This window comes from Protomyces lactucae-debilis, assembly GCF_002105105.1.
Source record: "Protomyces lactucae-debilis strain 12-1054 chromosome Unknown BCR37scaffold_2, whole genome shotgun sequence".
NCBI classification, from domain to species: domain Eukaryota; kingdom Fungi; phylum Ascomycota; class Taphrinomycetes; order Taphrinales; family Protomycetaceae; genus Protomyces; species Protomyces lactucae-debilis.
Window position 1 is genome coordinate 19,327 of NW_024467994.1, and position 13,213 is coordinate 32,539.

At 50.9% G+C, this 13,213-nt stretch overlaps 2 protein-coding genes across 2 annotated transcripts; one reads left to right on the forward strand and one right to left on the reverse strand.

The window, feature by feature from the left end:
* Positions 1-100: 100 nt before the first annotated feature.
* BCR37DRAFT_376011 (uncharacterized protein) lies at positions 101-2,109 on the forward strand. Its single transcript, XM_040868507.1, has one exon. The coding sequence runs from the start codon at positions 128-130 to the stop codon at positions 2,063-2,065; it is 1,938 nt and encodes a 645-aa protein (XP_040727627.1). The 5' UTR covers positions 101-127; the 3' UTR covers positions 2,066-2,109.
* On the reverse strand, positions 2,096-13,212 carry BCR37DRAFT_123533 (uncharacterized protein). Its single transcript, XM_040866019.1, has 4 exons — positions 12,942-13,212; positions 12,596-12,892; positions 6,460-12,556; positions 2,096-6,417 (listed from the first exon to the last, which is right to left on the reverse strand). The coding sequence occupies exons 1-4, from the start codon at positions 12,981-12,983 to the stop codon at positions 2,195-2,197; spliced, it is 10,659 nt and encodes a 3,552-aa protein (XP_040727628.1). The 5' UTR covers positions 12,984-13,212; the 3' UTR covers positions 2,096-2,194.
* Between the last annotated feature and the right edge of the window lies 1 nt (position 13,213).

The window sequence follows — 13,213 nt, forward strand, 5'->3', positions numbered from 1 at the left end:
AGTAGTCATGAGCTCATCCACGTAGACGCGAAACCAGAAACACGTGAACACGTGAATGCTCAAAACACGAAAGAGAAAGAGACAACAGCGACAATAGACATAGATACATATATACAAGACTGCTACAATGGAGGAGGGCGCACAGATGCAGGTCGATAAGCCGCAGGAACAGGCAGATCACAAGATGGAGGAAGCTGCACAGCTCGAAGAAATCCCCGCTGCGGAGACACATGCAGATGCACCCGCTGCACAGACAGAAGCAGCTGAGGATGCTGCACCCACGACTGCGATTGATGCGTCGCCTGCTGCGCCTGCTGAAGCGCAAACTAGTGAAGACGCTGTTGAGTCTACCGGGCCTGCTGAAGATACCAATGCAGAAACCAAGCCACCTGCAGAAGAGCCAGCGGCTACAGAGCCAGAGACATCACTGCAACAGGCGAAAAAGGTGGAAGATGAAGCGCAGGCATTTCTCATCGAACAAACCCATCAAGTAATTGTGCCGAGCTATGCAGCCTGGTTCGATATGCTCACCATCAACGACATTGAGCGGAAATCAGTACCGGAATTCTTCAACGGCAGGAACCGATCAAAGACACCGACCGTGTACAAGGACTACCGCGACTTTATGATCAACACCTACAGACTCAATCCATCCGAGTATCTGACCGTCACCGCATGCCGACGTAATCTTGCAGGCGACGTCTGTGCCGTTATGCGCGTCCACGCTTTCCTCGAACAATGGGGACTCATCAACTACCAAGTAGAGCCAGAAACGCGACCCTCCAATATTGGTCCACCTTTTACGGGACACTTCAAACTCACTGCTGATACACCACGTGGCCTTCAACCGTTTGTGCCAGCACCCAACTCAACCATTTCACAGGGCAAGCCCTTCAACAAGACGGCAGCGGCTATGCGCAAATCACCACAGCCAGAAACCAATTTGGAATTGCGCAGGAATGTGTATGATAGCTCACTTGGCAGCAGTACCACCAATGGCGCCGCTGGTCTGACCACCAGTGATCGCAAACCTATCGCTTGTACGACATGTGGTGTTGAGTGCTCCGCTTTGCGTTATCACAGTACGAAACAGACAAATGTCAATCTCTGTGCGAATTGCTACACAGAGGCAAGGTTTCCAGCGACTTCGCAGTCTGGTGATTTCGTCAGGCTAGGCGATACGCACATCAAGCGTGAAGAGGACACTTGGACAGATGCAGAGACATTGCTCTTGCTTGAAGGGCTCGAGATGTATGATGAGGATTGGTCACAAATCGCCAGTCACGTTGGTACACGAACAAAAGAACAGTGTGTTTTGCGATTCCTGCAAATGCCAATTGAAGATCCTTACCTCGAGAGCGATGTCGCTGCTGCTGGACCATTGCAGTATGCAAGGGCACCTTATTCACAAGCTGAGAATCCAGTCATGAGTGTTGTGGCATTTTTGGCGAGTGCCATTCGACCTACTGTGGCTGCCGCTTCTGCTCAATCAGCTATCGATCAACTCGTCAAGGATTTGCAAGCAAAGACCAAAAAAGAGCAGGCGAATGGAAGTACCATGGATGGTAACGCTGGTGACGCCATGCAGGTGGATGAATCCAGCAACACGCTTGAACAAGATAAACTTGAAAAAGCAGCCAGTGCAGCCTTGGGTGCAGCAGCGGCGAAAGCACACCTTCTTGCATCGCATGAAGAACGTGAACTCAATGCACTCGTCTCTGCAGCTGTTGCAACACAAGTCCAACGACTGGAGCTCAAGTTGCAGCAATTTGAGGAACTTGAAAGATTGCTGGAAGCAGAACGACGGGATGTTGAGCGTGCCAAGCAACAAATCTATCTCGATCGTTTGGCAATGAAGAGACAGGTGCTTGAAGCACAAGAGACGATTCAGGCAGCACTCGCAAAGGCGGATCAAGAGGCATTGGAGAAGCTCAAGACGCTCGAAACCATGAGCGGTGAGGGACAACCTTTGCGGCCCGTGGTGCATGAGTCTGCAGAGACGGCGGCACGTAACGCAGTGGCACCATCAGAAGCAAACCCTGAGCAAGTTTTGATGCAACCGTAGATACCTCCCACTTTGTAGATATTGAGTATCAACATTCCTTCAAATATGCATCTCATTGACTATGATATACGACAAAACACAATCGACACGCTGCGTCGAGCTCATAAACATGTTGCAGAGGATCCTGCCCTAAGCAAAGCCAAATCCTTCATTACCTTCAGAGATGGCCGTGAGGAGTGAGTTGCGCAATGCTTCATAGCTCTCATACTCTGGTAAGTCGAGCTGATTGAAGCAAGTGTGCGATTGCGGTAAACGATCACCATTCGTGTAATCTCTGTGGATGTTGAACTTTTGCACTCCCTGCATACCCTCGAGGTTTGCAAAGCCCTCGATTGGAATGCGCGAAGAGCCTGTCGCAAATTGCAAAAGACGTGCGCGCTCTTCGTCGTCAAAGGATCGCACCGCTCGCCAGAACCATTGAATTTGCGGTGAGGCTGCCGTGTAGTTGTGGTACTCGGTATTGTTGCGCCAATCATCCGCATCAATGTCTGGCAGACCCGAGATGAGCAATTCCAATTCTTGCTCGTTGAAAATGGACACCAGCTCGGGTGAAATGATGTCGTTGAAGCCCTTCATGAAGTGGTCAAGCTGTTCCGAGACACTGTCGAGCAGACGGTACTGCGTCACCCTTGCAACGTACTCTTGCTTGTTCTCCTCCGTCACAGGAATTTCTCGGCCGTTCGGGATCAGGTCAATGATGGTCACCTCACCAAAGTCATCGCGCTCCACGGAGAATGTCTCAGTGATGACATCTGTGATATCATTCTCAAGCATCCACAGAAGAGATTTGTAGTACTCGAGGTCAAGAGTCTCCATATCCTTGAGGGACACATTCTTTCCGAGCATCTTGCGGTAAACAGGCCGGCTGAAATGGCAGTCGAGAAGACGACCGTCGTACAGCGCTTTGCCCACAATTCTGCCAACGAACTTGAAGAATGAAAGATGCTCAGGGTTGATGCCAGAAAGCTTATTGGGGTGATAGGTGTTGCGATCCGCATTGACAGGCACGAAGAGTGCATAATTTGGATCAAACATCTGTCTGGCAAGCACCTGGAACCATTCTCGAGTCACACCACCTGCATCGACACCTTCTTCTCCGGCGAAACGGATGTTGAGCTTTGCGTACTTGATTTCATCTCCGCTCTTGAAGTGCAGATTCTTGTAGGAATCGAGGAAAATCATGTCGCGCCTGACATTGAGGGCTAACGGACGGTAGTGCTCCTTTGCAGCCCTATCGCGAAGCTTTCGCACAAAGTAATTGCGCTTGTTGTCAAACTCCAACACTTTTGGATTTTTCACCAATAGACTGAAAGAACCGCTCATGAGAGCAGGATTATTTCGCACCATTTGATTGAGAATCTTGCGATGCTGCTCAGTAAAGCTGAAAAACTGCGTAGCCAGACTTTCGCTCGATGCAGGTGTGGCTTGACGCGAGCTTGGTGTGGTCTTTGGGTCTTTGGTGGAACCTTGACCAGCAGCAATCTGCTTGCAGACCACCATGAGCGCTTCTATCAAAGGCAATAGAATTGTAGCAACATGCACCATGTTGGATTTCTCGTGGATGATTGTGAGGCATTCGCTCAACTCGCTCCACAGTTGCCCAAAGTTGAGACTGTCATAGATCTGCGCAACGAAATTTGCTTGATCTGCAGAAGCGTCAGGTTGGTCTCCGTTTCGTGTCTCGAAGAGGTAATCGATCGATTTCAGCATGCGGAGCAACTTGGCTTGACTGGAGGAACTCGACGAAAAGGCCGCAAATGAAGATGCCTGAAGCTCCTCATCGGTCTGCAAAGGGCGTATATGTCCGAGCAACGCAAGCAACTGACCCTGAATCTCCATTCCTAGCGTCTGAGCTTGGTTCACAAGCTCGTCAGCAATGACTTCCTTGGCACCAGGCAAAGCGCCCAGATGTTGCATTGTGGCAAGCGTGTTCTGGAATGTTTTGCTGGAGCATTCATTTGCACGGAGGATATTTACCACCAGCCTGAGGTGTTCGACCGGAATTTCGGGGGGCACAAGTGTCTTCTTTGATTTTGGCTTTTCTCCCGAATCAGCAGGCTTCGACTCGGAGGAATCACCCCCAGCAGGCACAATAGAATTAGCCGCCTCCGCAGGAGCGGCTTCAATTAGGGTCATTTCAACATTCTCGCTTTGCTGCGTTTCGAGCTTCTGACGCTTCTTCAGCATCAGCAGTGGGCGAGTGACAACACCCAGGAGATGAGACAATTGCTCAAGAACCTCTGCCGTCTCGAGAATGACTTCTCGATCGAGGAGCCCAACAAGACTGTTGATAGGAAACTTGTTTGCTTTGGACAGACTCTCCTTTCCCTTGCCTTTAGCTTTGGCGCTTCGTCGTGCTGCAAGTGAATCATGCTCTGTGAGGAAGAACGAGGGCAGCTGAGCATTATAGTGGACAAGGTATGCCAAAGCCTGTAAGACTTGCAGTGCAACGAGACTCGGCGCATTGTCACCAATAATGAGCGGTAGAGATTGAAGAGCTGACGGCGCCTTTTTGGGTGTCTTCATTGGGGTCTCTGTGGTGCTCAGGCGCGATCGCTTGGTCATCATGTTGAAGCATCGCTCGGCGCCTTGAATATCAGCAGTGCCGTCCTGTAAGACAAGCAGTAGGTGTCCAATGATCTCGGCACGGTTGTGGCGATTTTCGCAGAGATTTAGCAAGACCTCATGCAAGAAGTTCTTTTGCTGTGGAAGCGGTAGGAAGATAAGGCGCAACAAACCACTGATGCCATTCTTGTCGAGCAATTGAATCGCTTCACGCTTGACTTTTGGAGCGGCCGTGCTATTCTCATCAGCCTTGTCACCAGTTCCAACTGGGCCTGATGTGGCTTGATCATGTGCACCCCTTGATCCCTGAATGCGCTCCATGTCTCGTGGTGTAGCTCGACGCTGTCCAAGTTCGGCGAGCAGATGCGGCGGCAGCGTGCTGAAAAGATCATCGTCTTGATCCATATCCATCAACACTTGTTGACGCAGAGCAGGATCGAGAGAAGCCAAGAAGCTTGCTGGATCCATTTCTGTTGGACCGGCTGGAGCGCCACTGGCTGCCTGAGCCTGAGCTTGACGGGCAAGGCGCTCGCGACGCCTACGGTCGATGGTCTCTTGTTGAATCAGCTCAGCCCGAATTTCGGCCGGAAGGGCTTCGAGGAATTCAGGAGTCAACTCGACTGCTTGCTGCAGATTCTCTTGTGCGGCTGCCCGACGTTCACGGATGTGCTGGGTCAAAACCTCTTCACGCATCTCTTCTGGCAGAGCATTGAGGAACTCGACATCGATACCAAGACCGGTGATGTCAACGTTCTGGCCTCGGATGGAAATGAACTGGCGAGGTGCTTCTGAAGTCGAAGTCTGTTCTGTGGGCTCCACACCTTCCATGCTGTCTGATGCTTCCGTGATCATTGGTGCGGTCGCATTGGACTCCGCAGTGATGGGCGCAGGCTGATTTCGCTCTTGCTCTTTCTTCCTGAGTTGTTCCTCGGCTTGTTTCGCTTGCTGCTCCTGATCTCGTTTCGTGCGCTCTTCTTCAGCTATGCGCATGCGTTCAAGGCGAAGTCGTTCTTCAACAACTTTGCGTTCAGCGGCTTCTGTCTTTGCTTGAGGAGACATTACTTGTAAAAGGCGACCAACTAGTCGAAGAGCAAGCTCGACTGAGGCACCGTCAAAGGTAATTGTTGTATCATCCCGCCATCGCTTGAGTGTCGACGAAGGATCAAAAGAGATTGCCAGCATTGGATCTTCTTCAGTCCGGGTAGACCCTGTCTGCCCAAGACCTGTACCGGACGCATGCCCATCTCCAGCAAGTCTGGAGGCCAAATTGGTCTCCTGTAGGGCGCGTTCCAGACCAGCGGTAATCACAGTCGGTTCTCCGGCGCCATTCACTTCGACACGGATGGCTTGCGCACGACGAGCATTTGGACCTTGGAGCATATCACCAATGAGCTGTACCGCTCCGCCTCCCATGAGCGCTTCGATTGACTCAACCCAATCACTAAAGACTTCATTTCGTGGTTGTCCATCCGTGCGTCCGCCAATTGCATTTCGTGCGTTGCTTGTAAGGAGCGGATTCGACAGCAACGACTGCTCTGTAGCAGGAGGCTGACCAGCCGGGCCTCCGACTCGTGGGCGACGGAATACTTGAACATCAGGATCAAACCCATTCCGAGCAATGCCGCCTGCACCACCGCCACCAAGGGATGCCCACAATCGATGAGCGATATTGCGTCCAGCGGTCTGCCGTTGGGTAGCTTGGCTGTCTTCATTGCCATCATCATCTTCGCCGGCCCAACCCCACTGATCTCCATCATCATCATTATCATCGTCGATGAGGTCTTCATCTTCTGTTGGTTAGTATTGCGACGTGAATTCAATGTGTGTACCTTGAGACATGCCCTCATCGTAGTCTTCTTCATCATCGTCGATATCGTCCGGGTGCCCGCCGTCCATCTCATTTTCATTGGCATCAGCAGGGCCTCCCAGCATACCGTTGGTGAGATCAATCAGGAGTGCATCACCAGGAACAGATTGGTCGCCGACAATATCATCACCATCGTCTTCCTCATCCTGCCACTCACCTTCGTCAAAGCCTTGTTCCTCGATAATCTCGATCTCCTCAGCATCCATACTGTCGCTATATTCGTCAGAATAGTCAGATGAGTGCTCACCATCGGAACCAGAGTCATCGCCATCGTGACCCATGTGCTCCCCGTCAAGAATCAACTCGACGTCCATGTCGTGGCCACCTGGATGGCCTTCAGCCAATTCAAGCTCCTCGTCACTCACGGCGCTGCCCGTCTCAGATCCTTCATCGTCATAATCCATTTCGTCATACATTTCGTCGTCCTCGCCACTCATGTAGCTGCTGTGCTCAGATTCTTCTTGCATGTCGCCTCCAAAGAGCCCGAGGGCGGAATTTCGGTAAAGGTCCGGAGTGTCTTCGCGACCCTCCTCTCCTTCGGCATTACTTGACTCGGAGCTCGACTCCTCAAAGAAGTTGGCCTCGCTCGTTTGGCCATCTGTGGCACCTTGGTCTGCAATAGGTTTGACGAGATCGGTAGTTTCGCTCAGACGCACCGAAATCTTGCTCAAAGTCTTCAAGGGCTTCAAAACGCATTTCACCACACGTCGAGCCGATGGATGCTGCAAATCGACATCTGCCAGAATGCTTGAGAGCAGCGATACATAATCCTTCTCAATCATAAGCTTGGCTGTATGCCATTGAGACTCTGGCGGCGGCTGAACAATATTATTTTGGGGAGCCTGGGTGATTGCGTTCGAAGTCATCAGTCGGTAGAGCAGTTCAGCGAGCGAAATGATCTTGGCGTATCGTGAGTCGGCAGGCTCTTGAGAGACAATTGTATCCCGGATCACCTTGGTGAGCACATCAAGCACGATCTTGCGCACATGCTGTAGGGTTTCATCTTTCCCGTCATCGGGCGGTGTGACACTCGCACACAGAGATACCAGGACGGCTCGAGTCCAGTTCTCGATAGCATACCGCTTCTTGGAAGGAATGTCATCCAACACATGGATACTTGCATTGGAGAGTAAGTCGAGAACCAAGAAATTGAGAATAGCAGTCCGCGGCTTTGCAGGTGTTGTCGCATCCTTGCTGGGTTTGCGTGAATAGTTGATGAACTCCAGTTTGCAGGGAGTGTAGGACGCCAGCAGCTCAGTCAAGCATTGCAACAGGAGACATCGGTACAGATACTCTGGGTGCTCGGATGACTTGAAAGGAACCTTTTTGGCTTCGGACCCCTCGAAAATTGCCTTTGTATCGCGCTCTTGCTCTGTTTGGAACCGTTCACGGCTTGATTGCATCTCTGTCAGGAGACTCTGGATCACCTCAACTGGCTTGTTACTCGAAGCGGTTACTTCCTTGTCCTCCGGTAGATAGGCCGGTGTGTCTGCGTAGGCTAATGAGCGCAGCGCAATTGCCTGCAAATTCGCCGATTCATCATACTTGGGAAAGCAGCAAAGACGTTGCGTAGCCTTCACAAAGATATCGGGGTCGCGGAGTGCAACCGAGGCATTCTGCTTGACGAAATTGCTAATCTCTGTGTTGCGTGTCTTTGGCTGAGTAAACCACGACTTGATCTCTCGTTCCATGACAGATGTGATGATGTCTTCAGATTCAATCAAGTGCCTTAACAGAATGACAAATGTAATGCGAATATTTTCATCGGTCTGCGAAACGACAGGCTTGAGCATCGCAAAGAGCTCTTGCAAACCACCTTCCTGAATGAAACGTGCGGATAGTTCTTTTCGACGAGTCAATCTCACGAAGAATCTGCAAAGAGATAACAATGTGCCCTTGTCTGATGGTCGACTCTTGAGAAGAGCAAAGCAAGAGGTAAAGATTTGTTCGACCTGCTCTTGGGACAACCCAGCAGGGGTGCTTCCATCAGGCGAGACTGCATGGGGCCCATCAGATTGAGCAACCATAGCGTCTAGTATCAGAATGGCGCTTGCAACCCAAGGTTTCGCTTGAACATCCGATGTATCTGCTAGCAGCGACCTAATGGTTTCCTCAGATTCAATCAAATCTTCAGAGCACTTTTGCATAAACATGACTGAATGCGAGAGCTTGGCGAGCAAATGAGTAATGGCGCCAAGATGAGCAGCTTTCCTTGGTTCAGCTGCGTCCTCAACCATCGATTCGAGTGTGCCAATCAGGATACTGACGCCATCAGAAAGCCACTCATTAGTCTTGGACACCGCCATAGAGGCCAAAATGAGCGCGCTAAGCTCAAAGACAACATCGGGATGATGTTCCAAGGCTGCCACGGAGCCAAGAATCAGGCTATCGAGGTTTTGTCGTACAGTATCGAGTGTATCAGTGCTCTCTGCGTCGATCGGCGAGTCTTCTTCGTGCCTGTCTGCATCGTTTGACGTGATGGCAGCCATCTGCGGATGAGCCACCAAAAAGTCCATGGCGCTCTGAACATTTTCGTTTGCTTCCGTGAGTGCTGAGCTTGCCACATGACGAGCATAGCCAAGAGCCATCAGGCGCGAGACATTTTGCTCGCGCTGTACTGGAGATGGGTGCGAGACGGCTGCTGCACCCAGAGGCGCCGCTACAGATAAGAAGCTTGTATGCCGATCAGCAATTTCTGTGCGTGAAGCTGACTTTTCTCCCTCAGCAGCCATACACTGTGTCATGATTTGCACAATAATCTTGAAGACGCCCGAAGAAAGGTTGGCCCTGTTCTCGTCTTCGAAGAGCTCTGCCATGGTCGGCAAAATAAGGCCACGAAGCTTGCGCAGCAGAGCATTTGCATTGAAAGGGTCGCCTGGCAAAGGGTCTCGAGACTTGGCGATGGCTTGTGTTTGCGGAGAGTCCAAAACTGCATGATGTGATGTGAATTGCAAGAATAGACGCAAGATCAGTTCAATAGCAGCATGCAGTCTCCTAGCATCCCTCAGCGAGCGTGTTGCTTCAGAAACGCTGCCTTCTCCAAGATCGACATCTTCTTTCAAGAGGTCAGCCATCGTGAAATTCCGGTTCCTGAGTTCTTGCCAAAGCGATACCAGCAGGTCCTTCAATTTGTGTACGCCAGCGTCAAAATGCATCAGCACAGATACGGTGAGATTGGCAGGGTTGCGGTCATCGCATAAAATCATCTGGACATTTGTGACCATCAAGATCGCGTAGGGAATTCGATCAGATTGAGTCCATGTCGGCTCAAACGTAAGATGCTCTTCCATGATTTGAGCAATGATGACAGCCACTCTGTACGATATCATGCCATGGTTGCCATCGACCGGGCGCCTACTGGTGAAGAGCATCTTTGACAAGCCCTGGTAGAATGGAATGATACATGGTGGGATCTGACAGAGCAGGAACCTGAGCATCTTGAGGTTCTTGAATGAATCAGTCATGCGGACTTGTTCAGGAAGGATCTTCTCAGCTTCCGCTTGATTGACGGGCTGAGCAGGACCTTCATCTTGTGGTTGCGTTGCTTTCACCCAGTCCAGCTCCATTTCATTGCTAAGCTTGATCTCTTCCCAAACAAGCTTGCGATGAAATTGACCTAGCAATTGCAAGACGTCGTCTCCTGCAAAACCCGACTGGAACTCTGTATAGAAGGGCAGCGCACTGCGACCGTGTCCAAACACTGGCAGAGCGTATAGGTCTGATAGCAAGACGGCATAAGAGTGACAGCGTCGCAAGGCAACAATGGGTGTCTGTTCCGCCGTAAAACCTTGCGATCGTTGAACCGCATACTTTGAGTCGGTAGGATGTGGGCCTGGCATCTCTCCACAGTCCTGCACAGCTTTGCGCATGGATGCATAAATGGGAAGGAGCGTCGCGCGTGCATCAACCTCACTGGTGATTCGAAAGACATGTGATAATGCCAATGCTGCGCTCGATCGGGCAAAATCATATGGCAGACAATCGAGCTCGTAATAAGTAATGAGCACATGGACGCCGCCTTTGTTGACAAAATCAGCGGCATGGCTTGCAGTGTTGAAGAAACCTTCAAGGAATCGAGCAATAATGTCAATATACAGCGTGATGACACTGCGTTTCATATGGTCGTCATCCTCGACTGTTGCTGTGATGGCATCCGTCGATTCAGTGTGGGCTTTTCCCTCTTCCCTCACGAAACAAGCAAAATCTGTGGTATCCACACATCGCTGACCAAGGCGCTTGATCCTCTGAGCAGTGTTGAAGACGTGCGTTTGAACTTCGACTTTCATGTGTGGGTGATGACGAATGAATTCATCAATGGCGCCGCCCAGAATACCAGCAGTATCTGAGTCTTGCAAGGCCTCGCAATGCTTCTGTTCAGTGAAGATGTTGAAGAAGGCATCGATGACATTGTAGCTCTTGAAGAGTGTCAGTCCTTGGGCATTAAGGCATATTGCACCTAGAGCGTTGGGAATGGCACCGAGGGCGTCTGAGGCAGGCAGAATGGTATTCGTGATAGAGTTGAGGAATGACTCTGGCACCTTCTTCTCATGCAGAATCGCATATGAGGTGGGCTCGTTGTGGATGAATGTAGACATGATGTTGGTTGCAGTGGCAAAAACACTCGACCCAAAGATGTTGACATTCCCGTAGATGAGGTTGATGGAGTCGAGCAGTGGCGACTCAATCAGATTTCGCAAGCCATCCGACGTACCAGAGCTCTGCATCATGTGCAGGAGCGTTTTGAGCATTGTTTTGAGAAGTGAGAAACGCTCGTGCGGCATGCGATAATCCACTTTCGCCACTCTGCACGCTTCCTCGTATCCGGGCGCTGCTTCAATGTCATGCAGCACCTCTGTCCTAATGCGTTCCACCAAGATAGCTGGGCCATTTGCAGCGCAGAATATTTGGAAGGATTGCTGAAAGCCATAGAGGAGATGATCGAGCAAGGCGAGGGACTTGACGACTGCGCGCAATGCAGCAGGCTGCTGATTCTCGAGCAGCTGAATCAAAAGCTGAACAAGGCCAGCAGAGCAGAGCATTGTGCCGGCAATTTGTGTGGTACTCAGGTAGTGAAGTAAACCTGAGACAGCCTCGACATACTCACTCGAGCATTTTGGAACATCATGTCGCAAATCTGCAAGCACACGTTTGACAATATAGATAATCAAGCCGTGGTTGACTGAAGCACCAAGCACTGCAAGGACATCATTGAGCTTTGGCCTGTGGTGTGCAATAGCTTCTAAAGCAATGAGTGCTGATATTTTGACTTGCTCCGAGCACTTGTAATCAGGATTGGTGAGCGATGCGAGTTGTTGCACCACCTCACCATCCGTTGTGAAAATGCGCGTCTGCAAAACAGGCTCAGCAACGGTATACGCCAATGCAGCCAATGCAAGTGCTCGAATAGATACGAGTTGCGACAGTCGATCGCGCGACTCATTGGCAGTTTTGGCTAATCGCAACCGGACCATGAATTCAAAGTGGTGCGAAACGGGTAATGTGTGATCTTCGATGGCCTTTTGCAACAGTTCCTCGATTGAGTGCGCTTGCAGCGTTTCAGCAGGGAGGTGAATGAGCTCAAGTCCCTCGCCTGTACGTTCAATGTGACTGCCTAGTGCTTCACCTGGTGTTGCAGGCGTATTGGGTGTCTGCGTCAAGCGCGATCGAGCACCGTGTCCAGGGGTCGGTGTGCTTGGCACGGCTTGAGGTTGTCGTAATGCAGCACTAGGTGTTTTGAGTGTAAAGTAATCACCTTTTTGTTGATCAGCAGACTGTTTGTTCTCTGTAGCTTGCTTGTAGAACCAATAGTGGACAGAGCGCCAGGCTTCTGGCAACGGTGCCTGATCGTATAGCAACTTGCCCATTGGTATGTGGATGGCACCGCAGTCCTTTGTAGCGGACTGAAGGGAGGTAGCGAGCCGCAGAATACGCTCAGAGGAGATACCGAATGGGTGACGACTGTTTCGTTGCTGATTATGGCGATGAGCAAGACGGACTGTCACGCGGCATGTTTGCTCACAGACGTCGATATCGGTTGTGTTGAGCAGCTCTGTGATGTTCTTGAGTTAGTATTTGCAATGAGCAGCATAAAAACATACATTGGCAGAGCTGTATAAGCTTCGATTGGCACAGTGATCCAAGAGAAAGGCGGTGAAGGCAAGAATTGCCACTAGGAGCTGGCGATCGTCTTCTTCGAATGATTTGACCTGCACCTTTTCCAGTGCATACTTGCGACACTTGGCCTCCAGGATTGCGTCGCACCTGTCAAGTACCGCGACCCATTGGAAGAGATCACCCTTGGGGAAGGTCCACTTGTTGAATGATTGTAGGATTGGCGCCAGTTCGTGCTCCTGCGCTGCCATGACTTGATCCATGAATGAACGCACTGCAGGCGGCTGAAACTGTTAGCTCATGGTTCTCGCCATCCATTGAAGAGACACGTACCGCCTGTAGGGCCCTACGGGCCATCTTTTTAATAACGCGCATGAATGTACGCTAGTATCGTTGATTTTGGCTAAGCAAGCATATGCGCCAGGGTACGGACGCAGTAGGGTAAGACTTTGTGATGGGAAGCGCTCGCTTGTGCTCTTGAGAGTGAGCTGTGATGTGCCTGAGGGCTCTGCTTCCCTGGTCGTTGTACGTGGCTCAGGCTAGCGCTGCTTCCTGTGACGTTTCTCGCTTTTGGGTCAGTCGCGAATTTCTCTCACAATTCACAG

Excerpts from the sequence above, each read along its gene's own strand:
- BCR37DRAFT_376011 (XM_040868507.1), top strand. The coding sequence starts at position 128 with ATGGAGGAGGGCGCACAGATGCAGGTCGATAAGCCGCAGGAACAGGCA.
- BCR37DRAFT_123533 (XM_040866019.1), bottom strand. The coding sequence starts at position 12,983 with ATGCGCGTTATTAAAAAGATGGCCCGTAGGGCCCTACAGGCG. Across the intron at positions 12,893-12,941 it reads CCCGTAGGGCCCTACAGGCG|CCGCCTGCAGTGCGTTCATT; the intron begins GTACGTGTCTCT and ends TAACAGTTTCAG. Across the intron at positions 12,557-12,595 it reads GCTTATACAGCTCTGCCAAT|AACATCACAGAGCTGCTCAA; the intron begins GTATGTTTTTAT and ends TACTAACTCAAG.